The following is an 18,393-nucleotide window of genomic DNA, read 5'->3' as shown; positions in this document are numbered from 1 at the left end:
GCTTTAGTGCCAATTTGCAGGAGTTCAGTTTTGTTGCAATTTAATTTCAAAGAGTTCTGCTCAATCCAGGTTTTAATTTCACTGAGGCAAGTTGTGAGCTGAGAAAACACTGATGAAGTTGCACTTTTGACATTGAAATAGAGTTGAGTGTCATCTGCATAAAAATGATAACCCAGTCCATAGCTACAAATAATATGGCCAAGGGGAAGCATATAAATACAGAAGAGAAGAAGGCCGAGGACAAAGCCCTGAGGAACTCCTTGTGTGGCTGGCGCTGATGTTCAGTCACAATAAGAATGATAACAAATTTTTTTTCAATGATAGTAAATATAATGTTGTTGTTGCTGTTATTCCAATGGTTAAGTAGGGCCTGTTGTTTGTGCAACTGAAGACAGCACCTGCAAGTGTGGTGCAGAGTGTTCATTGTATCATTGTGTGTGCAGCCTTTCATTATCAACTCAAAATATAACAATGCCTGCTTCTCTTACTACACAAAGCTCATGTTATTATGTTTCAGCAATTTCAATAATGGTTAATTTTTGGTTATCTGTTCAGCTCTATTCTAGTGCCACAAAATTAAACATCTAATTAACATTTGTTATGTAAGTCTAAAAAAAAAAAAAAAGTGATGCAATTTCTTAATATTTTTTCCTTTCAGGATGCAAATACTGCAGAAGAAAATGCAGAACACGAAAAATTCATTCCAAAGCATCAGCAGTATTCATTCCAAAATCAAGCTCATTAAAAAGTATGTACTTTAAAGAAGAAACTGTTAAAATATGCATTTATTTTGAGTCGGACACTCTCTGTCAGTTTCCCAAATCTGCTTGTCCATTTTAGTGTCATAGAATCATTACAGTCAGTCTTTAGCAGCAGCAGGGTGTACTTTGTCCTGTGGTGTTTCATTGCAGGGCATGCAGACAGGTCTGCGTATTCTTCAGCCAGTTAGACACACCGACTGACCTCGGAGGTGTTTCTGGACTGTGGGAGGTGGCCCATCAGAAAAGGATGTCAACTACAGGGAGATTCACTTGAAAGAGGCCCTGAATATTCTGTAATAGCACTTGCTAGGATGAAGCAATCTGAACGAAACAACGTGCAATGTGCTCCTCAGTATATGGAGCTTCGAACAAGCCGGGATGCCCCTGCATCTGAGCGATGAGGTAGGTGCCAGACAGCCATCGCGACGTTTAACCTCCATTTGCAATTTCTGGGTGCATACTGCCCTTACCCCTTCACTCAGTCACTCAACTTCTCATCAGGATGGTGGTGTACAGTATTGAGCAGCACGTGTTCATGGTACGAACCTATCGGGTCACCAGTTCGTTTAAGCAATGTCAGAATCAACTGGTTAATCTTCCAGCAATTCCCCCCCCATCCCACAAAGAGATGCTTACCAATACATTCAGGAACATGGAACACCGCATCGAAATGTGTCTGGCAGGAAATGGAAACAACTTCCAGCATCGTATGTAATGCAATCAATTACACATACGTCAAGGTGTATAGTGTATTTTTTGGTGCAGATTGCTTCATCCTAATGGGAGTTACAACCGAATATTCTGGGCCTCCTTCAAGGGAATATTCCTGTAGTTTTAGTTTAAGATTGAGGGTTATTTGGGTGAGTGGGTTGGAATTTGCTTTGCTCCAGCATAAATACAGAACATAAGCCATAATGGAACAAGTAAAAGGACTGCAGAATATTACAGAACTGCAAGACTTCTGTTTCTGATTAATAGAAATGGAAACCAGCAATATACAGTTAGGTCCATAAATATTTGGACAGAGACAACTTTTTTCCAGTTTTGGTTCTGTACATTACCACAATGAATTTTAAATGAAACAACTCAGATGCAGTTGAAGTGCAGACTTTCAGCTTTAATTCAGTGGGGTGAACAAAACGATTGCATAAAAATGTGAGGCAACTAAAGCATTTTTTTTTAACACAATCCCTTCATTTCAGGGGCTCAAAAGTAATTGGACAATTGACTCAAAGGCTATTTCATGGGCAGGTGTGGGCAAGTCCGTCGTTACGTCCTTATCAATTAAGCAGATAAAAGGCCTGGAGTTGATTTGAGGTGTGGTGCTTGCATGTAGAAGATTTTACTGTGAACAGACAACATGCGGTTAAAGGAGCTCTCCATGCGGGTGAAAGAAGCCATCCTTAAGCTGCGAAAACAGAAAAAACCCATCCGAGAAATTGCTACAATATTACGAGTGGCAAAATCTACAGTTTGGTACATCCTGAGAAAGAAAGCAAGCACTGGTGAACTCAGCAACGCAAAAAGACCTGGACGTCCACGGAAGACAATAGTGGTGGATGATAGCAGAATCATTTCCATAGTGAAGGGAAACCCCTTCACAACAGCCAACCAAGTGAACAACACTCTCCAGGGGGTAGACATATCGATATCCAAGTCTACCATAAAGAGAAGACTGCATGAAAGTGTAAATACAGAGGGTGCACTGCAAGGTGCAAGTCACTCATAAGCCTCAAGAATAGAAAGGCTAGATTGGACTTTGCTAAAGAACATCTAAAAAAGCCAGCACAGTTTTGGAAAAACCAGATGAAACCAAGATCAACCTCTACCAGAATGATGGCAAGGAAAAAGTATGGAGAAGGCGTGGAACCGCTCATTATCCAAAACATACTACATCATCTGTAAAACACGGTGGAGGCAGTGTGATGGCTTGGGCGTGCATGGCTGCCAGTGGCACTGGGACACTAGTGTTTATTAATGATGTGACACAGGACAGAAGCAGCCGAATGAATTCTGAGGTGTTCAGAGACATACTGTCTGCTCAAATCCAGCTAAATGACGTCAAATTGATTCATGATACAGATGGACAATGACCCAAAACATACAGCCAAAGCAACCCAGGAGTTTATTAAAGCAAAGAAGAGGAAAATTCTTGAATGGCCAAGTCAGTCACCTGATCTTAACCCAAGTGAGCAGGCATTTCACTTGTTGAAGACTAAACTTCAGACAGAAAGGCCCACAAACAAACAGCAACTTAAAGCTGCTGCAGTAAAGGCCTGGCAGAGCATTAAAAAGGAGGAAACCCAACATCTGGTGATGTCCAGGAGTTCAAGACTTCAGGCTGTCATTGCCAGCAAAGGGTTTTCAACCAAGTATTAGAAATGAACATTTGATTTCCAGTTATTTAATTTGTCCAATTACTTTTGAGCCCCTGAAATGAAGGGATTGTGTTCAAAAAATGCTTTAGTTGCCTCATATTTTTATGCAGTCGTTTTGTTCACCCCACTGAATTAAAGCTGAAAGTCTGCACTTCAACTGCATCTGAGTTGTTTCATTTAAAATTCATTGTGGTAACGTACAGAACCAAAATTAAAAAAGTTGTCTCTGTCCAAATATTTATGGACTTAACTGTATGTCCATTAATTAATTGTTGAACTATGGGTAAGCCAAAATCCAGATCTGAAATTGTAAATTAAAGTGAAGATTAATGTTCAGTTGAGATATTCAAGAAATATTTCTTCAACATGTCAGCAGTATTAGGGTGATGTACTGTGTTAGCCATTATGGATGCAATGAGAAGTGAAGTAAAATGACCCCTTTTATTGGCTAAATGAACAGATTACAATCTGCAAGCTTTCGAGGCAACTCAGGCCCCTTCTTCAGGCAAGATGTAATACAGAAACTGGAGTTCCCTGTGTTTATATATACTAGGAAAGAAGCAGCATTCAAAAACCTTTTAAATGTGTTATCGTCAATGTCAAAAATTAACAGACCTCGCCAACCTAAGATTCATTTAACAGTAATGGAGAACAATGTCAAAATCTGATAAGATAACTGGCCAACAAAGTCTTTTGAGTTTTCCTTAATAATGTGGATATGTAATCAAATTGAGTCAGACCGAGAAATGTAAATAGACCTCTTATCATATGATAAAACTCTTTGTTTCTGTTTAGACTTTGTTTTAATGTGTTAAATTTTAGCATTGAAAGCTTGCATATTATCCAATTAAAGGTGTCAGTTTACTTCACTTCTCTTTGAACATGTCAGACAAAAGAATTGTCCCAATCAAAATGAGAATTCACTTTACTGGCTATGTACACTTATCATGTCTTGGCAGTATTGATGTGATATGCAAGGATAGCACAAAATATAAAAAAGATAAAATATGATACAGCGTTCAAGGGCAAAACAACATTTAAAAAGGTAAAATAGATTTCCTTAAGTTGTTTCATCATTCACATCTACTGCAAAATCAAAGTGATAAATTATGAATACTAGGGGGCTTTGCTTGCTCGCCCCCTACTTGAACACCAAACAGGCACCCCCCCACCCCACCCCCCCGGTGGCACGTCGCGTCTCTGCCGCTTGCATTGCTTTGAACATTTAAAAGCCTGTACAGCAGCTGTCCTTTTGTCTGTCTGCCTTGTCTCATGGGACATTAAAGTGTCTCAGAGAAAATCTTTTTTTACATTTTTTTTAAATAATATATCGGTGGAGAAGCCTATTTTCCAAATATTTTCTTGGTGTTTGGTAAACTTCACCAATCTTGGGGCTACTTTGCGAAATAAGTTGCTCATCTGATGTTTAGTCTCATCAAGAATAATTAGACTCGGTATCAGACTCCAAATTGATTATCAGCCAGTATTGATATGATGAGTGACTATGGAAGAAAATGTGGAATATTTACAACAGAGTTTTGGTAACCTGCACTGTAATACAAGTTCAGAAAATGGATAAACAGAACAGACAGAAAATAAGTGTGTTGGTGTTTTATCCCCCATATTTTTATTGGACATGGACTTGTTTTTCCAAAAACTAAAAGCAAAAATTATTAAGGAAAATCATTGGAGATGACTAATAAGAAATTAATAGCAGTTTTAGGGCTACATACTTCCTTTTTATTAGGAAAACAAATCTGAACTATTTTTGAGTCCATAGAATTAGAGAAAGAAAATGCAAAATGTCAATGTCTGTTTTTCATTTGACTCAACTTTGTATAGAGATCAGTCTTAAAGGAAACCACAATAAGGCCATACTTCCATCTTGGACATAATCAGTGGAGTCCTAACTGCTCAGACCTCCAGTGTGTTGGCTCACTTCCATCTTAATTGGATGGAACACAAGCAGCTGGCAGATTGCCACTGTCCAGCCATGCTTACCTCATACACTTTGTTTGTTTTTGTTTTTTTCTTTGTTTCGGCTTATCAGATTTTAATGCATGTTGGATGTTGTTTATTATTTTTCTCACTAAATAGATAAATAGAACTTTATTTGTCCTCGGGGAGAAATCTGGCCTTTTATATAAGCTCTTTAAACAAATAAATATATATAAATAGGTCGATAAGTAAGTAAATACATAAATCTCTCTATATATTGTGGTACCCAGCCGGGATGCCCGAAAAGACCGGAGGAGGGCTTGTGCCTCCTCCAGACCTCGAGGGGGCGACCACCCTGGGGGCTGTGGGTACAGAGCTGGGAAGCTCGACCCTGTAGGGGCCCGTGGTCACTGCCAGGGGGACCCCAATATCTGGAGGACCCTGGACCTCAGCACTTCCGCCACACCAGGAAGTGCTGGGGGGAAGAGGAACAGGGACACCCGGAGTGCTTCCGGGGAGACAGCCGGCACTTCCACCACACTGGGGCCTGTCGATGGGAGATTGCTGGGAACACACCTGGAGCACATCCGGGTGCTTATTTAAAGGGGCTGCCTCCCTTCAGAGATGGACTCAAGTCGGGTGGAAGAGTGGACAAGGTCTCTGAAGGAGAGAAGGAGGCGGTCTGAAGAAAAGAGAGAGAAGGCATTGTGTTGGCCCGGACTGAGGGGTATTGGGGTTGTGAGTAGTGAATTTGTATAATGGAAGCCCTGAATAAACATGTGTGGGGTAATATAAATGTGTCTGCCTGTCTGTGTCCGGGTCATATTCCACAATATATAAATTATTTATATATATATATATATATATATATATATATATATATATATAATATAATATTTATAAAAATCCTAAGCCTAAAAGTGCAACGATTTTATGTGACTTTTTATGTCACATTTTTTGTCATGCTTTAAATCGGGCTTATTTTAAAACCTACATATATATGTTTGGTATAATTCTTTTCAGAAGTTATTGAACTTTAATGTGATGTTGTTAGATTTTCAGATTCTTATTCCGGTTTTTAAATTAAAAACTATCAAGAACTTGCGTCCCACAAGATGAGACTTTGTGCCAACAGATTTAACCACACCCAGGGCCAGAAATAAAAGACAAAGAGTAGGACAGCTGCTGTACAGGCTTTTAAATGTTCGAAGCGGTGTGCAGCAAGCCAGCAACAGCAAACCAGCAGCTGATCGGGCAAAGAGGAGGTTAAAAAAAAAAAAAAAAGTGTATTTGTTTTATCACCGTATAAGAGGGGGTTTTGGAGGAGCGACCCTCTCTTCACAACATCAGCGGCAGAGATGCAAAGTGGGTGATGCGTAGCGCAGGCCGGGAGGGTTGGCAAACAAAGCGAGCAGGGGGCAAACCCCCTAGTTTATGTATAAATATACACACACACTTGGGTCTAAACACTCACCAGACTGAGTATAAAGCAAGAAAATTAAAAAGAAAAAAGTTCTGACTTGGCTGTCACAGTGAGGCATTATGCAGATGTATTGCTGTTGGTAAGAAGGAGCCCCGGGCGCATTTCTTGACACACTTCTGCTGAATAATCACTTGGCTGAAAGGCTTCAGTGTTAATTTGTCATGGAGTGGATGTGGAGCATTGTTCAAAATGGCACTCGGTGGTGTTTTAATGCTCTCTTTTGCTACGACCTCCTGTGTGCCCAGAGTGCGTCCTATTACTGAACTTGCCCTTCTAATTATCTTGTTGATTCGGTGGGCCTCTCTTAAAGCGATGTAAATGAACATTTGATCGCAACATGAACTTTAAAATATTATTTCAGAGATCTCTTTTTTTCACTTTTCATCTTTGAATGCCACAACATTTTAAATTTTGGTTTTGATTACATTTATTTGATATCTTTGTTTTTGTAGGTTATACCAGATGAATGTGGAAGATGCTTCTGACATTGACTGGGAGGAGTTAACAGATATTATGGGGTATGTCGTATTTTTTTCTTGATTTACTTTTTCAAGTGTGAAACTGTGGTTACAGCTTTGGATTTTAATTTTTAACAGATTCCAGCTAATGGTAAATAAATACAGGACTGTATATGTAGAGATTCTCTGCATATGCAGTGGATTCAGAAATATTCAGATCCACTCACTTTCTGCACATTTTATTGTCTTTTATGTTTAATTTTATGTGAATGCATTTGCCATTTTTGTCCACTCCATAACCCATAGTGACAAAGGGAAAACATGTTTTCAGAAAGGTTTACAAATTCATTAAAAATCAAAAACTGAAATCATGTATTCATTGAAGTATTCAGACCCCTAATTCAGTACTTTGTAGGCAGCAATTCATCCTTTTGAGTCTTCTTAGTAGGTTTCCACAAGCTTTTCAGTTTATTTCATTCTTCCTGCCAGATCCTCTGAAGCTCTACCTAAATTGCATCGGAAGCATCTATAAACTTCCATCATCAGGTCTTTCCACAGATGTTCTTTGATGTTTTAAGTCTGGGCTTTGGCAGGGTCATGCAAGAACGGTCAGAGACGTGTTTCAAAGCCACTCCAGCACGGTCTTGTCAATACGCTTCAGGTGATTGTTGTGCTGAAAGGTGAACCACCGCAGCAGTCTGAAGTGGCATGCACTGTGGAACAAGTTTATTTCTAGGACTTCTCTGTATTTGGCTGCATTCATCCTTCCCTCAATTCTGATCAGTCTCCCTGTCCTTGCACCCCATTAGCATGATGCTGCCCCCATCATGCTATAGAGATGTTATTAGACAGGTGATAAGCAGTGTCTGGTTTTCGCCAAACATAGTGCTTGGAGTTCTGCCCAAAGAGTTCAGTTTTTGTCTTATCAGACCACAGAGTCTTTTTATTCTTCATGCTCTCACTGCCATATGCTTATTAGTCAAGAATGGCTGCCATCAAACCACTCTGTCATAAACACCTGATTGATGGAGCGCTGCTGACAGGTTCTCTCATCTCAGCAAAGGACTTCTGAAGCGCTGTTAGAGTGACCATTGGGTTTTTGGTCATCTCCCTGATGAAAGCCCTACTTACTCTGGTTACTGGCCAGAAGGAAAACTCTAGAAAGAGTCCTGGTGGTTCCAAACTTCTTCTTCTTCACAATTATTAAAGCCACAGTACTCATGGGAACATTCAAAGCTTTAGAAAGGTTTTTTATACCATTCATTGCCCTGCTCTGTTCCTCACCACAATGTAATCGTGGAGGTCTACCGACAGTTCCTTGGACTTCCATGACTTGGTTTTTGCCTTGACATGCAGTGTGAACTTAAGTACATAGGTGTGGGCACCTTACTAAACTAAACAGAACTTGTCTTCTGTTCTGTGTATTGTATTGTAATTACAGTAATCCCTCCTCCATCGCGGGGGTTGCGTTCCAGAGCCACCCGCGAAATAAGAAAATCCGCGAAGTAGAAACCATATGTTTATATGGTTATTTTTATATTGTCATGCTTGGGTCACAGATTTGCGCAGAAACACAGGAGGTTGTAGAGAGACAGGAACGTTATTCAAACACTGCAAACAAACATTTGTCTCTTTTTCAAAAGTTTAAACTGTGCTCCATGACAAGACAGAGATGACAGTTCTGTCTCACAATTAAAAGAATGCAAACATATCTTCCTCTTCAAAGGAGTGCGTGTCAGGAGCACAGAATGTCACATAGATAGAGAAAACAATCTCTAGCAAACAAATCAATAGGGCTGTTTGGCTTTTAAGTATGCGAAGCACCGCGGCACAAAGCTGTTGAAGGCGGCAGCTCACACCCCCTCCGTCAGGAGCAGACAAAGAGAGAGATAGAGAGACAGAGAAAAACAAACATGCAAAAATCAATACGTGCCCTTCGAGCTTTTAAGTATGCAAAGCACCGTGGCTTCACTAAGCAGCTGCACAGAATCTAGCAACGTGAAGATAATGTTTCAGCATTTTTAGACGAGCGTCCGTATCGTCTAGGTGTGCGAACAGCCCCCCTGCTCACACCCCCTACGTCAGGATCACAGAAAGCGCAAGAGAGAGAAAGAGAAAAGTAAGTTGGGTAGCTTCTCAGCCATCTGCCAATAGCGTCCCTTGTATGAAATCAACTGGGCAAACCAACTGAGGAAGCATGTACCAGAAATTAAAAGACCCATTGTCCGCAGAAACCCGCGAAGCAGCGAAAAATCCGCGATATATATTTAAATATGCTTACGTATAAAATCCGCGATAGAGTGAAGCCGCGAAAGGCGAAGCGCGATATAGTGAAGGATCACTGTACTCCCTTTGTTTTTGACACCCACTTGTCTCTTTTTGAACTGCCTTTCCCAAGGTTTCTTCCATTTTTTTCTTCTCTACAGGGTTTTTTTTTTTTTTTTTTTTTTTTTTGGAGTTTTTCCTTGTAATCTTAGAGCACGTGTGGGCAAAGTCAGTCCTGGAGGGCTGCAGGTTTTTCTTCAACCCCAGTTGCTTAGTTAAAAAACAATCCTTGTCAATGATTAAATTTCATAGCTTGTTAGTGCTATAACTCTGCAATGTCAGGTCATTCTCATATCTTGGATTTTCTTCCCGTTTCTAAGGTTATTATCCAAATGATCTGAAGTCTAAAACGGAGGAGTAATTCTCAGTGCTTCACTTTTTTCTCTTCACTTTCCTTCCAAGTATTTAATTAAACCAAATAGTGCATGATAAATACACACAGGTGCAAATGGAAACAAGCGAAATGGAGAAATGCTGGTTTCCTTTGTGATTCGCATCTTATTGCTAATAAGAAACAATTAAAAAATTACAGTACAGCTGTTTAAGATTAAAATAAGCAATAAGGTTCAAAATCTTAACCAGTGAGACAACTAAAATGAAACAGAAGTGTTACTTGAGCGATAAGGGCGTCTTATTAAGCAACTGGGTTGGAACAAAAACCTGCAGCCACTGCGGCCCTCCAGGACTGACTTTGCCCACAAAGAGTTAAAGCCCATTGCGGCATTTTTTGGCTATTCAAAAATAAATTGTAATATTCGGTTTGCCACAGGTGGATTCCAATCATGTTTCAGACCCACCTCAAGTAGAATTACAGCAAACACGACGCACCTAAACGCAATTTGGATGACACAGCAAAGGGTGTGAATACTGACAAGAATGAGAGATTTCAGTTTTTGATTTTTAACAAATGTGTATACCTTTCTGAAAACATTTCCTCAATTTGTCATTATGGGTTATTGAGTGTAGATTGATGGTCAAAATGCTCAAATTAATCCATTTAAAATTAAATATACAAGACAGTAAAGTGTTCATAAAGTGAAAGGATCTGAAGACTTTCTGAATCTAGGTTAAGTTTTAGGTCAAAGTAATGTATACGAGGAGGCAGTTTCCTGTTTCCTTTATATGATGCAATTAAAACTGGAATTAAAATTGTGCAATTTCATGAGAGGTTGGACTTGAGTAGGACATGAGAGAGATGACCTCCTTTTCTGCTTCATTATACAGGCCCCGTGATTTTCTAGACCGGTAACAAAAATGAGTACACAACAACCTCGCTGACAGGAGAAGCATCTGCTAAACGCGAATAATGTAATCGGAATCATTATGAATTTGGAGTGCACAATTTTCTTTACAAATAATGTGACAAGTTATTTTATGCAAAACAAATATTAATATTATGGAGTTACAGGGAGCTGCATCTACCAAAAAAAATAAGTAATGGTTACACACAATATTATGGCTGTTAGCCTTCTTCAGGTTAAAAGCCAATTTGTTAAATCTGTTACTTTAGTAATCTGTTACTTTAGGGTGTGGTCGTACTCAATTGCTTCATTGGCTTCCTGTGGCGTGTGATTAAGGCACTGCGCCCACGGAGACTTGTGTATATATACGGGCCGGCACAAGGGGAAAGGAGAAATCAAGGATGGGGATCGATCGAGGAAAAGAAAAGGAAAAAGATCAAAGGAGAAAAGAGGTTAAAAGACGTGAAAGGCAGTCTTAGCAGGAGGATCTGGCCACCTGAAATGGGGAAACAGTGCGAGCTGGGGCCCCGCGAAGGAACGTTAGCTGTGGCGCTCTAGGGGCTAGTTTGCCCCACTGAACATTCGGGTGGAGTGTGGCGAGCAAGGCAGGTGCCCTCCCTAGGCTTCCAAGGTGCAACCACGTGAGTGCAAAGTAAGAAGGGAGGAGAGCTGACCTTGGACGGTCTGGCCATGATGCCTGGAGGCAGCCAAGATAGAGGTCAGCCGAAAGGAGCTCGTAGCTGCTGGGACTCCGCCGGCTATGCGAGCAGTGGGTGAGCCAGGGAGAACGAGAGATGGAGGTATGCTGAGATCGTAATAAGAGAGACTGCATTTTAACTTCTTATTTTTAACAGATTTATTTATTGCTTTTTTTCCCCACTTTTCACTGTTTTCATGGATTATTTCTTGGAACTGTGGAGAACTACACTTTTTGTTTGGACAGAACTGTTTTTGTTTGCTGATTTTTAAATTAAAGCACTCTGCACTTTTTGCACCATTGTTGATGTCTTCACTGCCTAGCTCATTGGTGACATTACCGACGGTGTCGGGTTCAAGAGCTCCCAGAAGCTGGATGGGAGCATGGAGCTGAGCCCACATCGTCAATACTGAAAGTCCATATGGTAAATGCACATTCTCGCTCAGTGTCTGTGAGTTTTCCCTAGATACTCTTATTTATTTTCTCCCACATCTTTAAAACCGTGCAGGTTAGGTTAATTGGTGATTCTAAATGGCCACTGTCTATCTGTGTGTGGAGTGTTCCCTATACAAGTCTGGGCACCTTGCTTCCATTTTGTTTTCGATAATGAATAACTAAGTAATATAACTTATGCCCCTAAAAACATTTTTTTCTTTCTTTCCCTCTTTAGAGATGTAACCCCTACCTACACACAAAACTTGTTTAGCAGATTGAAGATACTTAATGTTCCAAACTGGCAGATGAAGACCTTTCCAGGTTAGTTTTCTCAATGTAGATAACTTTCATGTTTTTGGTCACTTAATTCTGTGTATTATGCAAAATTGAATTAATCAATTATTGTATTCTGATCCTTTCAATATTTTCATATTTCCTGTCCTTTGTGGGTGGAGCCCAAGAGGAAGGACCACCCTGAAATCTCCACTCCTGGGCCCTCCCTCTAGCTATATAAGTGAGCCGAGAAGGCCTAGGAGTGGGAATCATTCATTGTTTTCATTGCAGTTGTGAGTATTGCTTTTGCTGTGTGATTTTATTGGTTTTGAATTTTTCTTGCCTGTTTTCTTGGGTTCTTCCTACAGACAGGCAGTGTGGTGTAGTGGATAAGGCTTTGGACTTCAGACCCTGAGTTTGTGGATTCAAATCTTGCTACTAACACTGTGTGGCCACTAGCAGGTCACTTCACTTCACTGTAACCAATTTTATCTTAGATGTTGCAAGTTGCCTTGAATGAAGGCATCAGTGAATTAAAAATCAGTAATCAAACCACATAATCAATGCAAAGTGGTGGCCATTATCAGCTCTTCATAATGAGTATTTATTGTTGTGTTCATGTTCTATTGTGATAAAGCTTGCAATGTGAAATGCAACCAAGCTGTGTGGAGATTGAAATAAAGTGTTTTGCCATCAAGAAAACACCAAGTGGCTTGGCTGATATGTTGCAGGGACTCTTAGCACCAGTCTTTTACTCTCAAATGACCACCCTGGATAAACTGGTGACAGACAGTCATAGAGAGCAGATGCTAAGGTGTTAATAATATTAGCAGACCTGGAGATGTGCATTTCCTTTACGAATGAAATTGAAAGCAAAACAGAAAAGGACTTTCCAATGGCTATAATTTGTTCTGAAAGTCAGCGATTAAAACGTAATTGTAGTCAGACAAAAGCTGCAAAAGGTTGTTGACCAGTGTACTACCGTGTTTCCCTGAAGATAAGCCCTAGTCAAGATCGTCAGCTGAAAAGTAAGGCGCCTAAGACCAGGTCTATATTTCATGCGATGCAATGCGTGTGCCCAAAACATCCGTTAAATTCTGAGGACACCTTGCCACAATATCTCTGAAAAGGATGTTTAATGATTGCATCCATCAGTTCGGGGATGTGCCCAGTCCAGCAACATCGGCACAAAGCAGAAACAAAATCCCTGGACGAGGTATCCGTTCATCGCAAGGTGAACACAAGCACACACATGCACTGGGGTCATTGTAGCTTCACTAAATCCCCAAACCTTCATGTCTTTGGATGGAAAACTGAGCACACTGTGGAAACCCACCAGGAAAACATGCAAACTCCAGGCAGGGATCACAAGGGACGTGACTCCCTGCTAGACAGCAGCGCTACCGCTCTGCCACCGTGTCACCCCATATGTGTAATTATTAACAGTATTCATTATTTAAACAAAGTTAACGATTTATCTGTAAAATGTAACATACATATTTTAATGCATTTCATCATGAAAGTGATATCAAGTATAAATCTAAGAATTGTAAATGTGCAGAGTGCTGGAATATTATAAATGATGAAGTATGAATGATAAAGTATTATAATGATAAAAGTAAACTATAAGGTTAAAGTGAACATTTTGAGTTTAAAGCCGAAATTTCCACTTTAATCACAAAATAGACATTTTCATTGAGTCCTTATTTTTTTTTTCTCTGTGGCTCAAATACGCCGTTGTACATTCTGATGATATTGTAAGGTACAAAAAAAAAAGACAGCACAGAAGATGGTATGTGAGACTTTTAAAATGTATCGTGTCGTTACTTTGGGGAATATGCTACGCTTGAATATAAAAGCAACATGAATACATCTGTATGTCGGCATTTTGCTTCACCACATCGAACCATTCATTAAACATTGAAGCGTGCACACCGATCGTGAAGGATCCTAAAAGCGGCTGGAGTAGCAAGAAATTCACAGCTCGTTGACTGTGTTTCACTGCTCAGTGGCACGCTGGCACCCGTTGCTTCATGGGGGTCTCCAGTTCCCCCAAACCCCTTGATCACTGATGATGTGTCATTTCCTCACAGCGCTTAACGGATTGTCAATCAAGCGTCTAAGCTTTATAGGGGACATGTTTTACAAGATTGAGATTTATAAAGATAAATTGTCCAGTTTATATTTGAATTTTATGTAGAGTTAAAAGCTTATTTTTTGAGTTCAGTTAGTTCGCTTCCAGTGGTCCAATTTATGGTTCAAAAATGAGAAATTTTACCTCTTCATCTTCAGATGTGAGATTACTTTTGTAGGGGGTGCAAACAAAAAAAAGCATAGAAAAGGTTGGGAACCTCTGGTGTACGCTCAGACTGCCGCAACAATAAGGTCGAGTCACCCACATCCGCTCACTACGCTTAAATTTTAGTCTCACACCAAAAAGTGAATTGATTTCCATGATAATGCAGACCTCTGCTGTGAGGTTTCAGCAATATCCGTTGTACCACTATACCACCCTACGTCACTTACATTTACTATAATTAATTCTCCTTTAATATTCCTTCCTCAAGCAGATAAACATCTCCAAATACAGTAGGTGGTCGCTGCTGGTGTTTGGGGGGAAAAAAATGATTAATTGTTGAAAGACTAGAGACTAGAAAATCTAATAAAATCTTCCTTATAGTCGGTCCATCACATTTTAAAGCTGATGCTCTTGACGACCCCTTACAAGTCACTTCACTGTCTGTAGGTAAGATGCACTGACTTTGTCAGATGGACTCCTCTCTCTATTATAATAAAAAAAATCTTGAGACGAGACTTTTTAGCCTGGGACGAGACGTGACTTTTTCAGAGAGATACTTTCAAGTCCCGCTAAACGAGACTTTGTGCCACTCCCATGGCCGGAAAAATAAAAGACAAAGAGTAGATGATAAAGTAGAATGTCGTAAAGAATTCAAAAATATTGCCGCGATACACATGCAGAGCAGGTTAGAGATAATTAAAAAAAAAATGATAGTAAAGATCGCATTAGCATAAACAAACGGAAATTATTACTTGGTGAAATAACGGAACAGTGAAATGAGATTGAATATATTGTTCAGATTTAAACTTTAAGTCGGAGGACTTGTACATCGTCTACTTTGTGTTGCCATTAGGGAAAAGTAGTGTTTCTTCCCAATGAAGAGGCCTATCCATGAAAATTAAAAGATTTGTTGTTTGGTGAAAGTGAAATCCACATACGCTGTCACGCTTGGGTCACAGAGTTGCACAGACACACAGGAGATTTTAGGAACAGAAACGTTTTTCAAACACTTCAAACAAACCGAAGTCTCTTTCAGGAGTGAATCGAGCTCCGTGTGTAGTCGGAGGGGACAGTTCCGTCTCTTAGTTAAAAGAATAGAAAAGCCCCCCAAGTATTTTACAAGATAAGAACTGAACATTGTCATTCTTTTACAGTGTATACTTTGTGAAGAAAATACTGATTAAGCATCTATAACTTTTTTTTTTCTTTTGACCCTTAGAAATTATTGATTTCCTTTACCTCAAAACCCTTCCACGTTTACAAGAAAAATTCAAGAAAGTTCAGAAGAAGAAACACAAGCAGCTCCCAGAATCCGAACAAAGAAAAACAAGCTTCCAGTTTTCTGAAGTTTTTTCCGAGTCTGAAGAGGAAGAACTTTTAGAGTAAGAAAGTGGTGGCGCTCTTCATCGTCTGAATGGTCCAACTAACATTTGTAAACTGGCACTTTGTGTCCAGGCAAAGGGACAACAGACCCACTCAAGACACCAAGCTTGGAAACAAACTGATGTGTGCTGCAAGGAATAACTCGGTGTCTCATGGCAAGAGGAATCCCGAGTTTTACAGCCGTTTTTATATACTGGGGATATTCTTTTAGATACTTTTAAAACTTTATAGAACGTTTCTTACAGAGCTTTTGAAGAAGAATGCCAGTTACTATTGTATAAAACTTGTTCACGTTAGACTGTTTAATGGTCTAATGTTTTGGTTATTTTTTTACTAAAGAAAAGCAGATTTTTCTATCATTTATAAAACATCTTTTGCTACAACTAGTGTGTGCTTTCATCTCAAAACTATAAAGCAGGCAGACATGGTCAAGAGCTTAAGTTGCTGTTTGATCAAACACAAATGGACAACCCATGTGCTCTAAATGACTTTGACAGGAGTATAATTATTGGTGCCAGGCATGGACTCAGTCTGTTGACTTTACAGAGAATGGGATGGCAGACAGACAGAAGACATCCATTGATTGGCAGTTGAGTGCATGGGTGAATGAGAGCAGTCAGCAGAGAACGGCAGACTCATTTGGCACCTCTAAACACACAGCATGTCGGACTTTAAAGCAGCTGGGCTACAGCAGCAGAAGATCATGACAGGTTCTATAACTGACAGCAAGGCTGCACTGGGCATGTGGGCATCAAAAGCAGACAATTGTAGACTGGAAAAATGTTGTCTGCTCTGGTGAGTCTCGATTTCTGCTGTGATGAACGATCTGACAAAAACATCGATCCAGCCTTGTGTCAACAGTACAGGTGGTGGAGAATTGGAGTGGGGAAGGTTTTTTGGCAAACCAGACCTCTTAATATCAATAAATAAATAAATGTATTGATGGCACACCCTTCAACTAAAATTTGAGGGATATGTCTTCGTCAACTTGGTGCACACGGATTTTCCCATTTTATTGCAATTTTATTTATTTTTTTTCTTCAGTTGCAAGTCTGCAGTGCACAGAATCTTTATTAACCAAGTACATCATCTCGGCCTTTCCAGAATTTTAATATTGCGTTTTTTACTTTCTCGTATACAAAGTACAGTGGAACCTCGGTTCATGACCATAATTCGTTCCAAAACTCTGGTCGTAAACCGAGTTGGTCGTGAACCGAACCAGTTTCTCCCATAGGATTGTATGTAAATACAATTAATCCGTTCCAGACCGTACGAACTGTATGTAAATATATATATTTTTTAGTTTTTAAGCACACGCTTAGTTAATTATACCATAGAATGCACAGCGTAATAGTAAACTAAATGTAAAAACATTGAATAACACTGAGAAAACAAACAACAGAGAAAACTAACACTGCAATAGTTCGCGCTATAGTGCTAGGAACCGCTCGCTAAAAACACTTTTTTTAATGAGTTTTAAGCACAGGGGGAAAACTGAACATTTGAAAAATCCGTAATTTAATAAACCACCAAGAAAAGTAACATTGCAACAATCACTGTAAACAGAACTGAAAACAAAAACAAGCCTTCTCTACCTTATGCATCCCTCCCTCTCTCGCTCGTACGCGCGTGTGCCTGTGTGTGTGCGTGTGTCTCTCTTTTGCGAGCCTGGAGTGCCTGTGTGTGTCTCTAGTGCACTCCTGTGTGTGTGCACCCGCGTCTGTCTCTCTCGTGCTCCTGTGTGTGTGCGCGGCTCTCTCTGTCTGCTGCCTGTGTGTGTGCCTCTGTCACTGCCTCTCTCTCCCGCTGCCTCTGTGTGTGTGTGTGTGTGTGTCACGCGCTCTCGCTCTCTCTCTCTTGCTCGCTGCACAGGAAATGCACAGGGAGAGACTGAACATATACAAACCTAAAGGTAACCTGGCTTGTTCGTATACCGAGTGTGTGGTCGTGAACTGAGGCAAAAGTTTGGCGAACTTTTTGGTCATAAACCGATTTGTACGTGTACCGAGACGTTCGTGAACCGAGGTTCCACTGTATAGGGAAAAAATGGGAATCCTCCAAAAAGTCGATTTAGAGATTTTGATGGATCTCAATGTTTTTGACCTCCATGAGTCCGAAGGAATTATGTCTGTGTGTGTGTTTGTGTATGTAAACACGATAACTTGAGTACACTTTCACTTTGGTCAACCAAATTTTGCACACAAGTATTAGGTACAAAACGTAGATTTCTATCAACTTTTGAGCTATTTCTGCTAACCAGAAGTGGTACTTTATCAAATTTTTTATATTTTTAGGGAAACGTTTCAGGTAATTTCACATCATATTATGGTAAAGCACCAAATTCTAAGCATTTTTTGTTGCTTTACATTTTTCCGAAAAATGACCGCTTTGCCAGATAATCACAATTTTCCGTTTGACGTACAAATTAGTAATACATATTTAAGAACGTTTTTGCTTTACGTGAACAAAATTTTGTGTACAAGTATTACATTACACATATTACTAAAAATCTCTTGCAACGCTTGACCCACTTCCGCTTACTGAAAGTGGTAATTTACCTGAATTGTTCACCAAAATAAAATTATCATGGCAAACTTTTTATTCATGCAGCTGCAGAGTCCGATTTATTTAACTTTTACAATGATTGTTCAACATATTATTGATTTGATGTTGATGTTTTTTTTTAATGTACATCTCTGTCTATTATAAAAGAATCTTAAGA

General features: G+C 39.8%; 1 protein-coding gene across 1 annotated transcript in view; it reads left to right on the top strand.

The window, feature by feature from the left end:
- LOC114656930 (transcription termination factor 1-like) overlaps positions 1-18,276 on the top strand; it is a 48,343-nt gene extending 30,067 nt beyond the window's left edge. Inside the window, exons 8-12 of the mRNA XM_051931798.1 lie at positions 659-748; positions 7,013-7,078; positions 11,952-12,037; positions 15,508-16,260; positions 16,297-18,276. Of these exons, the coding sequence (XP_051787758.1) occupies positions 659-748; positions 7,013-7,078; positions 11,952-12,037; positions 15,508-15,674 (409 nt within the window). The 3' untranslated portion in view covers positions 15,675-16,260; positions 16,297-18,276. The remainder of the gene's footprint in view (positions 1-658; positions 749-7,012; positions 7,079-11,951; positions 12,038-15,507; positions 16,261-16,296) is intronic.
- The last annotated feature ends 117 nt before the right edge of the window (positions 18,277-18,393 follow it).

This window comes from Erpetoichthys calabaricus, chromosome 9 (assembly GCF_900747795.2).
Source record: "Erpetoichthys calabaricus chromosome 9, fErpCal1.3, whole genome shotgun sequence".
Lineage (NCBI taxonomy): Eukaryota > Metazoa > Chordata > Cladistia > Polypteriformes > Polypteridae > Erpetoichthys > Erpetoichthys calabaricus.
Note: the sequence above shows the minus strand (reverse complement) of the source record. Positions and strands in the feature narration are given on the sequence as shown.